This window comes from Anomaloglossus baeobatrachus, chromosome 6, assembly GCF_048569485.1.
Source record: "Anomaloglossus baeobatrachus isolate aAnoBae1 chromosome 6, aAnoBae1.hap1, whole genome shotgun sequence".
NCBI classification, from domain to species: Eukaryota; Metazoa; Chordata; class Amphibia; order Anura; family Aromobatidae; genus Anomaloglossus; species Anomaloglossus baeobatrachus.
Genome location: NC_134358.1, coordinates 301434262 through 301451588, shown reverse-complemented (window position 1 = coordinate 301451588; position 17327 = coordinate 301434262). Strand labels below are relative to the sequence as shown.

At 39.4% G+C, this 17327-nt stretch overlaps 1 protein-coding gene across 1 annotated transcript in view; it reads left to right on the top strand.

Annotated features, from left to right (window-relative positions):
* Positions 1–17327, top strand: part of LOC142243222 (dynein axonemal heavy chain 5-like) — a 638472-nt gene that overhangs the window by 458239 nt on the left and 162906 nt on the right. The window contains exons 60-62 of the mRNA XM_075314893.1: positions 4100–4267; positions 9383–9601; positions 12204–12380. Coding sequence (XP_075171008.1) covers positions 4100–4267; positions 9383–9601; positions 12204–12380 — 564 coding nt within the window. The remainder of the gene's footprint in view (positions 1–4099; positions 4268–9382; positions 9602–12203; positions 12381–17327) is intronic.

Below are 17327 nucleotides of genomic sequence, written 5' to 3'. Positions count from 1 at the left end.
TTAATGGAGCTTTGCCACCTTCCCCACGGACAAACCCTTTTTTTCTTTTTCCAACACGCCTCTTACCCTTTCCACCAGCATCTGTCATTTTGCCACTCATTTTGATTGCTACAAGATTGTGCACTTAAAATGTGGTAGTAAAAATTGAGAGGTGGTGTAGATTGCAGCGGTGGTCTAGCTTAATTATTGTTGTTTATTCTGCTGTTAATAATCACTGACAATGCAACTACGGCCCTTAAACTGGCAGCAGTGTTTGCTAGTATAATGGCTTAGTAACAATGAGTTTGAGTGTGCAATGCAGGCAGAGGTGCTGCAAATATCTTTGCACTTGTGGGACAATACAGAAGTCCAACAGCCACGTTTAGGATGCCACTAAGTTCACTCAGTGTTTGCACACTCAAACTCATTGTTACTAAGCCATTATACTAGCAAAGGGTAGGAGGGTACAGTGGCAGGGTTGTGGGTCTCTGGGTAGAGGAAAGGAAGCCTGCCTTTCTATCCCTCCTAATGGGGAAATGCAGCGAGGAAATCCCTGACCTTAGCTACTTTGACGCTGTCATCTTGTGTAGCTGTTAAACTCTGTTTTCACGGACCTGTCACCTATGGCTCTGACCCTGCCAGTATGAGCCCTTAAAAGGACTGATAGAAAGTGCTATCCCTATGCTGTACAGCGCTGTGTATGGAGCGTACACAGCAGTATCGGCGATAGGAGCTGCGCCAGTGATGACTGACACCAAGGACGCAGAAGGCAGATAATGGCGTGCTGGAGGAAAATGTCCGGTTTTATAATGCAGGGACATGTGACATGGACATCCTATCACACATGCCGTTGCTTCTCTGGCTAAAAGTCCACTTAGCTGTGTGTGTGTCTGGGATTGGCTGACATGCTGGCCCGCCCGACTACACGCGTGCGCTTAGGGAAGGAAGACAAGGAAAAAAAAAAAAAATGGCGATCGCCATTATCCATACAGCAGTGATCGGAATGCGCTGTTCCCGCACACTATACACTGAAATTTCATAATAGTGTGAGTCACAGAGTGACTTACACTATTACAGCGGAAAGCCAGCTAGTAATTAGCTGGTCTTTTTGCTGCTAGAACCCTTCTCGAACGTATCTAGAACTATCGAGCTTTAGCAAAAAGCTCGAGTTCTAGTTCTATCTAGAACAGCCCCCAAGATCACTCGAGCAGCGAACTGGAGAACCTCGAACCACGAACCGCGCTCAACTCTACTTCTCACTACCCTTTTGCTTTCATTTTCTAAATGCTTTCTTTTGTTTTTTTTTATTGTGCCCCTTACAGCTCTATTTAGCCATAGTGGTTTCCTCCTGTTTCTATATTTTTTATTCCCTAAGGTATATAATGTGAACAGGTCCTATTTAGGGTGATTATACTAGTGCCTCATTTGCTTTGTGTACTTTTATTTCTCAGGATATTGTCACAGTATAAGATCATCATTTAGCTGTTGGAAATTTGCCTTTCTGAAGCTTAGTGTCCTTCTAGCCCCTCTACTATAAACCTTGTTAAAGGACACATGGAAGCTTATTATTTTGTGATCCTATAACCCAAGTCACCCCCAACCCGTGTATTTGATATGCGGTCCTGCCTATTGGTTAATATTAGGCCTAGCAGTGCCCCCTTCTTGTTGGGTACTGAACTAGTTGTGAAAAGTAATTGTCTTTCAATGTTGTCAAAACCTGTTTCTGTTGCTTGTTTCTGCACCCCAGCTTATTTCTGGGTAGTTGAAGTACCCCATAATAACTTCTCCATGTTTTGCTGCCACATCTATTTGCTTTCTGAAGGTATTTTTTGCCTCTTCTATTGTATTTGAATCTTATAATAAACCCCTATCAGAATTGTGCTATTCTTTCTCCCTCCCATTATCTCCACCCACAGAGAATCTTCATTTTCATTATCCTCATGTATATTATCACATAGGATAGGATTTAGAGATGATTTTACATATAAACAACCCTTCTTGCTTACCTGAATGGCCATTTCTGAACAAGTTATAGCCTTGTAAATTAGCAGGTTTGTCATAGCTCTCGTCCAGACAAGTATCCGTTATCCCCACCATATCGTAGTTTTTTTTCCAATAATAATTCTAATTCCTCCATTTTCTCATTGAGGTTTCTGGCATTAGTGTACAAGCACTTTAAGCAGGAATTGAGGTACAGAGCAATTACATAGTGCATTGACTGTCCTAACCCCTCCCCCATGCTAAACCAAATTTTGTTACTTGTGCCAGTGCAGAAAGTAGCATGATCTTCTCCTCCTATAAAATGGGGACTGGGGGAGGGCAATAACTGTAAACATTCCTCTAACCTTCTAGCCATTTAACCCCAGCACAGCTGCACCCTCCCCATTGAGGTGCAGCCCATCTCTAGCATAAAGCCTGTAGCCAACAAAGAAGTCAGTCCAGTTCTCCCTAAAAACCCCAATCCTCTTTTCTAGACGAATTTCTGAGCCACCCATTAAGCTCACTTATCTCTGGTGTGGCATATGGTACAGGCAGTACTACCTTTAAGGTCTTTGCTTTAGGTTTGGCTTACAGCATAATTTCCGGAAATCGGCTGCTAAGGACCCAGTGGTAATGGTGCACATCGGCAACAATGACAAAGTTAGAGGTAGGTGGAAGATCTTTAAAGATGATCTTGAGCGCCAGTAAGTCAACACACCGTTCGGAAATCCCTGATTTTGTGGCAATATGCCCTATCGGTTTCCCTAATAATGGAGTCCTTTACTGCTAGCACCTGTCTGACCTGCTCTACACTCCTATTTCCCCCCTTACTTGAGCAGACACTCCTCTGGCTTTCAGAGGACATGTCTTGCTGCAGCAGTGTTATTCCTGTGCTGATACTTCCCTCTTTTGCCAACTTAGCAAACTTGTTACGGGTTTTCCAAATCATGACTAGTCTTCCTGGCACTCTAACCTCTACCCTGCCTTCGGTCACCCAGCTAGCTGCCTCACTGTCCTACAGTTCCATAATACTATCCCAAGCTTTCAAAATCAAATCAATCCCAAGCTTTCACTCGCTATATCAGAATAGTTAAATACAGTTGCTTTTCCCTTAGCTGCAACACAACCTGCAACTCACTGCAATGTCTGCAGAAAGCTCATTAGATTTGAAATAATGTAAGTAGGTTACTTTAGAACAGCGTTTCTCCTCATCAGTTATTAGGTTGAGAAAATACTTAAATCATGATCTGTTTTAGGTATCTAAGAATTTCCTTTGTATTAAATAAAAAGGTTATCAAGAAAAGGAGTTATGGGATCTTGAGGGCCAGGACTGAGGAACACACATATAGAATGATGGATGAAATATTAGTGATGAGCAAGCAATACCATGCACGGGTGCTCGATACTCGTAACAAGCAGGTGGATGCTCGGATGGGCGCGACTCGAGAGCCTGAAGTCAAATGTGGAATTGTACATTTTTCCGGAAGATTTCTAGGGAAAATGTTCAAGTTTCCCAATTGATTTTCATTAGGCTCAGGTGCTCGAGTTGCGCCCAACCAAGCATCCAACTGCTCATTACGAGGACTGAGCACCCGATCGTGGTACTGCACTCATCACTAAATTCAATTGAAAATGGAAATAAAGGGCTACAAGAAAGCAGATATTAAATGGGGAGCAACCCCAAAATCAAGCATATAGCAGTTTTAAAGATTTTCTGCCAAATACTAATTTATGTGATCAAATAAAAAATGGAAGCCATTTGAATTTTTAACTTGATGATGCATAGCTTACTGTTTCTTAGCATTGTATGTTTGGAGAAACCATCAAAATGTTCTGCTGCTTGAATTAGTATTGGATCCAATCTTTGCCTGGGTCAGCTTTTCAGGAGGATTGATTGGGCAATCAGATTATTGGAAATATTGAATTTCATACCAAAATGCAATTAGGAAGAAAGAGGAAATAATTTTATGTAGTATAGATGGCAATAAGATTTGTAGAGTTGACCTTCAATGGCTGATAAATTGTCTGTATTTATAACTTTTTTGCTCTTATCTAAAATCAAGCTGTTTAGCCCTCATATGCATGGCTATGTTTTTTTTTCCTGTATCTATAACTGTTTTCTTTAATTGTACATTTGCAGGACACGATCACCGAGGAGATGGTAGAACTTTTACAGCCATACTTGGATATGGAAGACTATAACTTTGACTCTGCCAAAAAAGTCTGTGGAAATGTGGCCGGACTCTGCTCATGGACGCAAGCCATGGCATACTTCTTTGGAATTAACAAAGAAGTTCTTCCCCTGAAGGTATGGATTACAGCTCTTACAAACCTTCTCAATGACCATACATCAAATGTTTTAAACTTAGGTTCTTTGGCACAGTTATTATTAAGCTTGGACTGCCCATCCAGATTGCCCAATGACTTACCGATCATCAGGTTCTTGGCATGCTTGATGTTTAGCAAAATCACTTTATTTTCTGTTCATGTTCTAAAAATATTCCTCAAACATCCGTAGGTTTTATTATACAGCGAACTCAGAATACAAATGGATTGCATTACAAACAATATACTTTCATTTATGCTGTGAAATAATCCCTAGCAAATAGATTCCCTGGTGGGCCCTTCGTACCTCAGACACTGATTGTATTACAAAGTAGCAGAGACAATAACAAAGAGGTTAGAGCAAAAAATAAAAAATATAATCCCCAAACAAACTTTAAAGTACTGTATGTCTTCATTGGTGCTATAAATATCATGTTGTCGAGCTAATTAGTATTCTGCGTTTTATTACTGTTACTTTTTTCTTGGCTAATTTGCAGCATTGTGTTATGTGTCATTTCATTATATATTTATGCGGCTCCATCTCCCCCCTGCTAGTTATCAGGCATATATTCCTGATTAGCTGGAGTTATGCTGAGCACACTAAGAATAATTGGCCCTTGATGGAGTTTACACTGGAAACTACTGTATAAAGAACTTTCTGCAACTTCAGCTTTTTAGGCTGTGACTAGAGGCAACTTTGGCTGTAACAGAGGTCGCACGTCCATAGACCACACTGTGTAACTGGTACATCTCAGCACAATGCAGGTGAATGAGGTGGGGTTCTGACCTCTAGTGTACTGCAACCGCAACAAGCAATTTGCAAAAAGTCAAAGCCAGTTGGCAGTTTTGTGGCTTGTATGTCATGGTTGCACGCCAGGGGTTAAGCATATCCCCATGAGCCTGCATTATGCTGCAGTATAGATACACAAAGCAATCTTTGGCTTCAAGATATGTGTTGCCATCAAAGTCACCTTCACACTCCAGACTTACTTTTTGGATAGGGTAAGATGGCCGTATATTCTCTCATCCAAGAGAATCGAGATGATTATGCAAGTCACGCTCTGATGAGAGTGTCAGCATAGTGTGATCCAATTTTCTCGGATGAAGAGGAAATCCAGAAATAAGTGTCCTTCTTCTTACTTGTGTCAATCCGTAAAGATTGGACTGCACTCAGATGTCATCTAAGTGCAGTCCGATGTTTTCCAGTGACTCTTTGGATTCGATTATCGGATCACACTTGGCCACGTAAGACAACTAGGACATGCTGCGATTTTTTTTCTTGGACTGCCTCGATCCAAGATAAAAATTGGACATTTGTTTGGCCCCAGAGAATAAAATTGGTTCAGATGTGATTAAATGTCGGATTGCACTCGGTCCAGAAATACGGCAGTGTGCGAGTCCTCACTTCTACTGTAGCGACTGTTGCTATTTGAAGGTATCACACTGAATGTTCTACTCTATGATAACACAAAGGATTACCTATAGGCTGGAGGTCACATGAGCATATAAAAAAATCTGTTCCCTTCTCATCCAGAAAAGTTAGATGATTTTTTTTCTCACTTGTCATCCGTGTGCTGTCCCTACGCAATCTGTTTTTTTGGGGTTTTTTTACTCATCAGCTACAGGACTATTTACAGTTTCCCAACATGCTACAATTTTTTTCTCATGCTGAATACAACTGTGAAAAATAAAGTCAGATCTGCTCTGCCTCATTGCTCCGAGTGCAGCCCCTTTTTCTTATCAAGTTGCATTCATCCTATTTATATGCTCGTGTGATCAAACCCACAGAGAATCAATGATACCGTCCGCATCCCAACATCCCAACATTATTTCCAGATTTGTGGGATAATAATCTGTTGCCAGTAGTAGGGGTGAAGGTTTGCTCTCTTTGTGAGGATTGTATAACCATAGTGAAAGATCTTTTTGTTTATAATTGAGTTTATAAGAAGAACCTCCTGCTGTTTCTCATAATGGTCTAATAACAGCAAGACAGCAGGCTTTTGCATGGGCAATAAGAAAAATTTGGGAGTATCTAGTGACTTTAGAGCGTGCCGAATGTGCACTTTTAAATATTTATGGCTTCCTTCAGCGTATGGACATGAGTACATATACATTATTGAATAATGCATGATGAACTGGGACGAGATAATGTATTTAAATACAAACTTTCTGCAGTCTCCCTTGGTCCATAGAGACCAGAAGAATGCAGTGTAATTTATGATCATGGCTACACAAGGCAGAGTTAAAACATACAGAAACCATTATCTGTGATGATTGTCTTGCTTATGTTTTCTCATTGTTGTCATTAAACAGTGGGATTTTAACTAATTCTGAGTGGTGTGGAATTATTTTATGCAGAGTATCACACAGATCAAAGAAAACCAATAATGGTACACATCTTATAAATGGTGCATCTACTTAGAAAAGTGACCCTAGTCCTCCCAGATGTTGCTATTCTGTACTATTGGCACAAAAGACATTATAGCATTACTAGAACACAATGCTCAAAAACCATATCAGATATATATTACTCAAACGAGATATGGTTCAAATCATATCATATGTATATGAACTATATGAGATATGGGTCAAACCATATCAGATATACATGAATCATTTGCGATATGGGTCAAACCATATCAGATACATAACTGATTGATATTCCATGGTTCATATATAACACTAGGAAAGGAACTCATCACTGGGGTTATATATTTTATAGAGTTTCTTCCTTTTGACCTTCATTGTAGCTCTTCTCCACCTATCATATCATACTTGAAAGTGTCTCCCAAAGAATAAGCATTTGGATTTTTAAAATTTTATAAAATTGGCTTAATTGAAAAATTCAATACCAAATTTACATTATTAAACACCTGTTTTCAGTATGATACTTTGTAAACTAAATATAAAATTTATAATTTTATTTATTCTGTTTTGAAGGAAAAATTCTAAATTGACTCTATATCTTTGAATATTTCTTTGATACACATAGCATAGTCATTGCAGATGTCCCATTGGAAGTAAAAAATGCCTGAAGCATAGATGTAATAAGACTACGTAATACAGAGGCAACCAAACCTGTAACAGCAGTGCTGAGAAAAATTACATAATGTAGTCTTATCCTAAAGTCAATGGTCTTGTGGATGGTTTCATGTGTCTACTACAAAGTGTCCTCCTGGCTGACTGCTGCCTCAGCTCTCGTAAAATGTGTTTCTAATTGATTATTGATGTGTATTACACATCATTATTCATTCTGGTAATGTAAAAGGATGCGGAAAGTCACTTCCATCAGCCCTTTGAAACTACTGCTGACTTCTAACATCAATGAAATGAAAAATGTCTTTCATGTCATCACTGGTAAAAGAAATGCTTTGAGCATGGAACAATTGGCAAAATATTACAATACCATGAAAATAAAGTTTCTGCATTAAGCATTAAAACATTCTGCAATGCTTCTACAAGGTTCACTGATGGACGCAAGGATGAACTTGGCCTGTACAACCTCTTTTCTATAGGTGAATAGGGAGAGAGTATCATGCTTGCATTGTGATACTGCAGTATAATACACAGTAAATATTTTACAGTGTTATCCTGTATATTTCGGGCTAACATTACATTTTCAGTCTCTGATTTAGAGTTCATTTCATGCTCCCAGATTCACAATTCTGTTGTTGACCTTTGGAAATAGTAGCTTAGCTCTACTCTGCTGTTTAACATGTAACCTAACAACTGTGTAATCGACATCCGATATCCCACATGTATTGCTCCTTGGTAACAGCAGAATTTTGTGTTTGGCTGTAGACTAAAATGTAGAAATCTAACTTAAAATGTTACAATATTATATAATATCATGTCCCACTCTTAGGCTATGTTCACACTAGAAAAATGATTTTTCTTAAGAAATTTCTTAAGAAATTTCTTAAGAGTGAAGGATTAGTGCACCTGCATTAAAAAATGCACCAAAAACGCACCTGCGTTTTTGCTGCGTTTTCAGTGCGTTTTTGGTGCGTTTTTACCGCTGGTTGCTCCCTGCGTTATTGTGCCAATTATCTATGGCAAATAACGCAGTTAGCTGCAGAAAAGAAGTGACATGCTCATTCTTTTTTTTAAGAAAATCTACAGAAAGAATTTTCTTAAGAAAAAAACGCAGTGTGCGCCCAGCTAATTTTTTTTGCCATAGGTTTTGCTGGGGAATGTCTGCAGAAAGGTTACAAGAATTTCTCAAGAAATTTCTGCAGCAAAAACGGACCAAAAATGCAGGTAAAAAACGCAGTGTGTGAACATAGCCTTAAGTAGCTATATTTTGTATAAAGTTATCTTAGAAAATTTTGTAATCTCAGTTTACGTTACTGTGGTCTCGGCATTTCATGGTGTAATCAAATTATGTATCAAATATTCTACATAATTCTAAAACCTGGAATACTGTTTTTATGTTTAAAGGGAATCTGTCAGTAGGTTTTTGCTATATAATCTGAAGACAGCATGCTGCAAGGGTTAAAACATAGAATTCAGGGATACCTGTCTTGTCAAGATTAGATCTATTGTTTATTTGGTATATTTGCTTAACCAGCAGGACATATCTTTGCTTGGACTACAATGTTATGTGCACGGCAGTCTGGTACACCCCCTCCTGTGATTGACATCTCACTATCAATGTACAGTCTCTATAGAGAGTCTGGTGGGGGCGGGAGCAGCTCTCTCAGCTCTGCTACACGGCTAAATCTAAAGATTCTGATTGTCAGAGCAGCTGCACCCAGTAATCTAAGTGATATATTGTTGGGTTCTGCATCTATTTGCCTACATTCTGCTGCTATCAAATGAGGTAGTAAAAACCTGCTGACAGATTCCCTTTAAGAATTTAGACATTGGGTCTCATGTCAAGTGTCTCAAGAATGTGCTCTAGGTAGTAACAGCAACTAACCAGAACCAGTAATTCACCCTGTATTTTATAAAAAATATGCCTGAACTCTCATGGTCTCAGAGAAAAAGTGGTTTCATGACTTGTAGCAGTGTTGATACTTGAGACTCTTGGACTTTGAGGACTAAATGCACTAATCCGAGCAACTGCATTCACTGTATTCCATTATCCCTTTCATAGGCTAACTTGGCGCTACAAGGAGCTAAACTTGCTGTTGCCCAAGCAGAACTGAATAATGCGCAGAACCAACTTGATGCCAAGCAGAAAGAGCTGGATGATGTGCAAGCCATGTATGATGCTGCAATGAGGGAGAAACAAATGCTACTAGATGATGCAGAAGCTTGTAGAAGAAAAATGGTCAATGCTACGGCACTAATTGAGGGGCTTGGAGGGGAAAAAGTAAGAAAATATCCTTAAGTTATCTTGTTTATTTTTTTTCTTTTTAGAATAATTAAGTGCTGGTAAATACAATTTAAAGTCAGGTGTTTACACCTGAAATGTATAATTTCAAGGACAAAGAGAGAACATTACAATGTAGTTAGGATTAAACCTAAGAAGCTTATCCACATTGAGTGCCATTTGGCTTTTTGCGACATTTTTTTTTATCTTTTAGCACCTTCCCACAAATGGATATAACTGTATGTCCAGATTATAAGTGATCTCACAAACCAGGGTGTACAGATAAGTGTCAGGGGTGACAGAAGTTGTTCTGGTGCCATGCGCAACAGGACCTGGCTGTTATAGATAGCTGAGCTCCTGAGCTGGCTCCAATGACATACCACTGTGAATATTGACAGCAGCATGTGAGGAGTTTGACAGAGGGAGATTGCTCTTTGTTAGCCTATTGGCTCCCTGCAGCAGTAACATGGGGTGCCGATAGTTTGGAATGCTAACTGGAGGCCTAACAATGGCTTACTTGTCATTCATATCATTCAGCCTATCAGATCCTGCTGGAGGCAGGGCTTGGTAGGCTATCGGTCCAACACTGCCACGTTAGATAATGCACTATACAGCATAGGACCGCATGTTCAAGTCCCTTTGTAAGACTAGTAAGCATTGTAAAAAAAAAACATGGATAGTGTCAGTCAGAACAGCTGTTTTTATGCATGTCTACATGTAAAAAAATATATCCCGAATACTTAAATAGTAATCTTTATTTCATAAATAAACTCACAATTAAAAGGATGTGCACAGTAAACAGACAGACTTAAGCAGCATAATATTGCACATAAAGGAGTCAATCCTGGAAAAAAGTGACACGTGCTATTGCAGTAGACAAGGTTGTTCTCTAACTTGCAAACACTATGTCTAGATAAGGGGCAACAATATCTAAATAATGGTTCCACAATAGAGAATCCTCTTTAAAGCCCCCCATCCAGCGTATATTGAACACAGGGGTCACCTTATCATCAATAAGTAATAAACTTCACCATAATTAATCACAAGAATAGCCAAAACTAAATCAGTTCTGTACTAAGTGACCCAGTGACTGGTGGATGACGGATCTGTCTAAAGAACAAGGCTGGACCTTGTTCCCAACCAGGGACAGTATCCTTGCCTTATACTCCGGTCGTACCAGTTGCTTGTGGCACGGAGCAGTCCCGCCAGGGGGATATCTCCGCTCTGCCGTGTAATTGCTAAACTGGTCGACGTTCCAACTACCTAAACAGATCAATCAGCCACAAGACCATTATGTAATATACTTCATCATAGTAAGTCACAAAATCTCCAGGACTGCATACACTCTGTGCTCAGTAACCCAGTGACTGGTGGATGACGGATCTGTCTATAAACTGGGTTGGACCTTATTCCCAAATGGGGACAGTATCCATACCCATTTAAATGCAGTCGAGCCGGTTGCTTATGGCACAGAACAGCCCCACTAGGGAGATATCCACACTGCCGTGTAAATGCTAAACCGGTCAACGTCCCGACATCCCAAACAGATCAATCAGCCACAAGTCCATAGTTTACCTGGGTACATAAATCTGCATGCCGCCAGCTAGTGGAACCATTATTTAGATATTGTTGCCCCTTATCTAGACATAGTTTTTGCAAGTTAGAGAACAACCTTGTCTACTGCAATAGCACGTGTCACTTTTTTCCAGGATTGACTCCTTTATGTGCAATATTATGCTGCTTAAGTCTGTCTGTTTACTGTGCACATCCTTTTAATTGTGAGTTTATTTATGAAATAAAGATTACTATTTAATATTCGGGATCTATGTACTCCTTTTTTGAAGAAATGTTATACGAAAAATATTTTTTCATAGTGTTGTTATAAGTGTATAATGGGAGTGTCCGGTTACTTAAAGACCTCTTTTGTGTTAATGTAAAAAAATATGACCAACCTATAATAATAGTTTCTTTGGAAATAGGAACACAATATCATTTTTTTTGTGGTTCTAATAAAAAAAATCGGAGAAGCAAATATTTTCCTATGCTAAAAAAATGACATATAAATTAAAAGTCATATATGATTTAAAAAAAGCAAAAAATATTTGAGTATTTTGACTACAAACATTTTTGTGCAATAAAACTTGAAATGTGTTTAGTTAGGAAAGGGGAAATGGTCCAGCCATGAACAGGTTAGGGAGTTTTCATTAAATTGTATATACTACAATATTGGCACATATCTTTTCTTAATAGAAGTACTGTTTGCTTTGTACAGTAACAAGTAGCTCCAAGTTGCATGCTCTGACTTATTGACTGGCAGTTCTTGAGTACAGACCAATCTTGTACATTGCCGGGCATCGTTTTTTTCTAATGCACTCATATTGATCTCGAGATTGTCGAAATCTACCATGTTCTGTACCTAACATGGCATTATAATGTTAAGTGAATGAGTGCCTGCCAGACTTCTTGCTGTGAATGACCTTTACTGAATGTTTTTTTCATATGGACACAATATCTTAAAATATATCCAAATTAAAAAGTAAAAATAAATACAAGTAAAATGTAAGACATTTGTTAAATAAATCCCCTTTTCACTTGCTCCTAGATACGATGGACAGAAAGCAGTAAAAATTTCCAGAATCAAATCATTCGGCTAGTAGGCGACGTTCTTTTGGCCACCGGCTTTCTCTCTTACAGTGGTCCATTTAACCAGGAGTATCGGGCTCTTCTGCTTCAGTTATGGAAGAAGGAAATGAACCATAATAGAATACCGTACAGTGATGTAAGCATTTAATCCCAGGATATTAGTTTGCTAATTGGGCAGTATATATTTATATATTGTATATATCAAACAAGTAAGCCATGACTAGCGATGAGCGAACCTTTGGAGTAAATGAACCGAACCTTCACTTGTCTGAACCTTGCCCAAGGAGGTTCGGAATCAGTGATTGGCAGTTCATGTCTCTGCCCACATACAGCCAGCCGTAAGCAGATCACTTCCGGGGAGGGCGGGCATTTTCAAACTTTTTTTGTTGTTGTACACTACATCCGATCACGCTGTTGTTATCCCCAGTGTGCGCTGTTGAAACATTGCAAATGGCTCGCACAGGGCTGAGCACCAAGCACACCTGAGCACAGCGTTGCTAATGCAAGTTAAGTTTGCACGTAGAGCCTTCGAACACTGAACCCGAGCCCTGTTTTTAAAAGGTGGTGGTGGTTCGAAAACTGAGCCTCAGGTTCACTCATTTCTAGCCAAAAACAAAGCAAAAAAGGCAATCAGACATCCTTAATACAAAAGTGGGTATTTATTAGTAATCAAAGTGGTGTAAAAAATGGGAGTAAAAAGTGCATACAATGGGGGGCGCACAAAATCCTAGGCAGGGTAAACCAGAAAAACATACTGCAGGCATATAATGTACATCAATACTGATAATTTACATAATATTTATTGTGTCTACATAATATCTGGTTTGATATCTTTATTTTTATTATGTAATAAGGTGAAAAACATGTAAGTCAAAGACCTCTCACAAAGTTCAATTTATAAATATATTCAGAAATGTAATAGAAATGAATTCAATATATAGCCATATATATTCAATGGAGTAGTAAGAATACTAAGAGGCTGTGACGATATAATGCAGCCAGCAGAGAGCCATATCTAGGAGTCTAATAGCACTGCCTGACAGCATGTGAATAAAGCAGGGGTGGGGGACCTCCGGCCCGCGGGCCGCATGCGGCCCACCAAGACCTTTTATGCGGCCCCCGGGCAGATTCCTGGGGGTGGCAGTGCTCCGGCTTCACAGGCGCTGCTAACGCGCACTAATGAGCTCTTTTTCTGGCAGGTGCCAGCATGCTTAGGATAGACTTTGTGAGCGGGTTTAGTCCCACAGCAGCTTCATCGTTTCCTGCATTGTGCCGCCCGCTCTACACCCCTTCTCCCGTGCAGCGTGCCTCAATCAGTGCTGTCGCTCCCTGCCCCTTCTCCGGTGCAGCTCCACCTGCTGTGTGCTGCCCGCTCTCTGCCCCTTCTCTGGTGCAGCGTGCAGCTCCACGTCCTGTGTGCTGCCGCTCCCCGGCACTGTGTGCCGCCTGCTCTCTGCCCCTTCTCCGGTGCAGCGTGCAGTTCCACAATTCAGGATTGTGACATTTTCCTTTGGCTTCTGTGCAAGCCTGTACCGTGGATTTTTAATTTTTGCTAATAAATGGAACTTTTACATATCCCTGTCTGCGGTCCACTGGATTTAATATATCTTTAAATTACTGAAATAGTACTGCGACTTTTTACGCTCCTTCTTTTTTTTTTTTTTTTTTTTTCAATTCTTGAAACCATCAACCACCTGGTTAAGAAATATTAATCTGGTGTTAGGACTATATTTGCTGGATCTGTCCTCATTGACAATTATGGTAATGCAGTTCCTCTTACAATTGAGGAATTCTGCTCTGTTGGTGAGTCAGAAAAATAACTGTGCAGTGACTCTCACTTGGGTATCCTATACTATTAGTGGTAATCCAGCAACCAGAAGACTCCTCACCAGTGATAGAGGAGCTGTGACACATTCTTAATATGAGTCATGGGTTGGGTAAGGTCATTTCAGCTAAAATCATAATGTCCGTAGACAGAATATGTGAAGCTCTGTCCTGTTATTAACAAGTCCAGCTTCCAATTGTGTAATGAAATATGTATCTTATATCCGTAATCACAGTGTTCCAGCTCATCTTATGATTTATGTAAGGTTATATTAAAATGGAGCGTTAATACTTGAGATGTTTTTCAGTGTGCCCATGAGAGATTGAAAGGCCTGACCTGTGTACTCAGTGAAAAAATGATTCTTCACTTTCCAATGTGCTGCAATAGATTATTCTTTAGTAGGCTGATTCAAGCTACTGTTCTTGCGTTACCAGTAAGGCTACTTTCCCACAATGAGTATTTGGGGATTTTCTGCACCTACTGGGTAAACTAGGTTACTTCCATTATTTTCATTGAGTTTTTGGGTGCATTTTTATATGCGTTTTTACACACTGTTTTTTGTCTTTTGTTGGTATATAATGTTTTAAATGAAGCAGTTTAGTTTTTAATACTTCCTGGTATTTCGTTTTAATAAGAATTTATTGATAGTCATGTGCGGATTACATGCCCTAAAAACACTCATGTTTTTCCCTGCTGATTTTCTACATCTAATGTAATTCTTTGGGAAAAATCTAGACCTAAAACTCAGTATATCCGCAAGAGAAATTGACATGTTGCAGATTTCAACATTCACTGCAAGTCAGTTTATGTTGTATAAAAAAGAAGCTCAATGGATATGAAATTTCTATAAATCCCATTCACTTTGCTGGAAGTGTTAGACCCTACGCTTTTTTTGTACAGTGAAAGTATGCAGCATTAAAAAGCCATCATGGGAGCTTAACTTTAGGCCCCTTCACACATAGGTGTTCCCAGTACATGTGGCATCCGTTTTTTCACATGTACCCATTATTACCTAGAGGATTGCTCCCAAGCCTGTGTTTTTTAACAGACTGTCTCCATGCAAAACTCAGAGACATGTCCGTTATTTCCAGACAGCACAGATGACAAACCCAAGACAAGTTTTTGGGTCTGTGAAAAACAAGCACAGTATGGCATCAGTGTGCTGTACGTGTTTAACCCTTAAATGACAAAGCTTCTCCTATACTTTTAATTCTTTCTTGATCTATACCAGAAAAAAACACTGGTGACACACGGATGGTAAGAATGGACACATGGATGACACCTAGATCCAAAACACTGGTGACACCAGTACCTTTTTTACACGTGCGTGCTTTTTACAGACATGTAAAGGGAGCCTAATACTCCTTTCAGTGTAGTTTTCCACTTTAGTAGTATACATAACTATAGGGCTATAATTTATTTTAGAGAGAGCAAAAATGTAGATGGCTATCCTAGCTGTGTACGTCTGGCCAAGCTAGATTGGCTTGTTGATGCCACCTCCGGCTACACCTCTTCAGATAATCACCAATATTAGTCCACTACTGTATTGTATATAAGTGCACTGAGACTTCTCAGTTCCACATGCCGGCCTGTATAACCCATAGCTGCTTCAACTTCAATTCTCTTTCCCTGGAAGGCGTGTTAAAGAGTTAAAGCAGAGGACACTCATTACAGGGCTTTCTGAATCGCAGCTGAAGGGCTGCACAATGATTCAGCAGGTTAGTTTGGTAGGAGGGAATTGCTGTGCCTCGTCCTATATTTGGTGACACTGCAAGTGCAAGAAGGCTGATGGGTTTTCTGATTTTCCAATTGGGGGCACAGGGCACTGCCCAAATAATCAGTTCAGTGCGTAGATGGAAGGGTATGGCTATATAGCTCCATTTCTTTTAATAAGACAAAGACCTCTTTCATAGAGTTATTTCTGTGGATTAATAAAGATGATCTTTTGATTTTCGGTTCTTGCAGCCAATGGAAAGTATATAAAATATATAAAAGAGGTTTTTTCAATTCTATGAAGGCTTTTGCGCCAAACTCCCTTTGTGAAGCTTACCTTGTGAAGTCTGTGAAATCTGACTTCTGCACATTACTTATTGATTTTTCTGTCAGTCATCCAGGATCTTGTACTTTATTACTTGGTGGGACATAGAATTTCAAGTTCCATTTATAAAGTGTTTTAGAATGCTTTTTGACTGTGTTTCTAAATCAGATTATATACTGGTGTCACAAAGCATTATAGTCAAGATTGACAGGAATGGGCAATTGTGAATTGCTTTACCTACTCTCTCTAGTTATAAAAGAGCAATTGTGGACAAAAAAATCATTAGTAAATTGAAATATTATAAAAACTCTTCATGTTGTTAATATATATTTTTTTTTCCCCCCATTCTATTAAGCAGTTTTTATTTCCATAATTGCTATTGTGAATCACTATTCTTACTTTACTCCTGGAAGGGTAAATGTCCCTGGTTATATAATAATTCTCTGCATGTCTGAGTAATTTCCTTTAACGGAAAATCTGTCTTGCAATGCAATGTACACATGCATGCATGTATTTGGGGCTAAAAATAATTTTTGCATGTTGGGTATCATTAAAAATTTTCCATGGTTTCTTGCTAGCTGCAGAATGAGATATTTAAAGCACCACTCCAGCATTTTTATTTACTTCATCACTGGAGTGATGCTTTAAATTTAAAGTCCACTTTCCCAAGTCTTATTTTCACCGTTCAGTGTCTTCCTCTTTTTTTTCCCCCGCCGCTCTGATCTGTCTCGTGTGGTTTGTGACCTGCCGGCAGCTCTAGTGTTTCATGGAACGAGACGGTCACAACTCAATACAAATCTATGAGAGCATTGTTCTGGCTCTTATAGAGTGGCTTTGAGACCTTGTGACGTAACTTCTGAATTCCGGCCAGTCAAAAGTTATTCACAAGATGGCCCCGCGGGACCAGAGTGGCATTGGTAAAAGGTGAAGCCACTGGAAAGTGAGTATAAGACCGGGGACAGGGGGCTTATATTCTTAAAGCATCACTCCAGTCGAGGTTGTATTTATTTCAGCTCTGGAGTGGTGCTTTAAATCTGTCAGTCAGTTCGTTCTGATGGGACAGTTTATAACAGTTTTATCTGTCTTGTTCTGAGTTCATTACAGTACCTAGAAAAAGTGTGTGTGTTCAAACCGCTTGAACTTTAACACATTTTTTTATGTTACACCCATAAATGTATTTTATTGGGATTTTCCGTTACACCAACACAAAGATGTTTAAA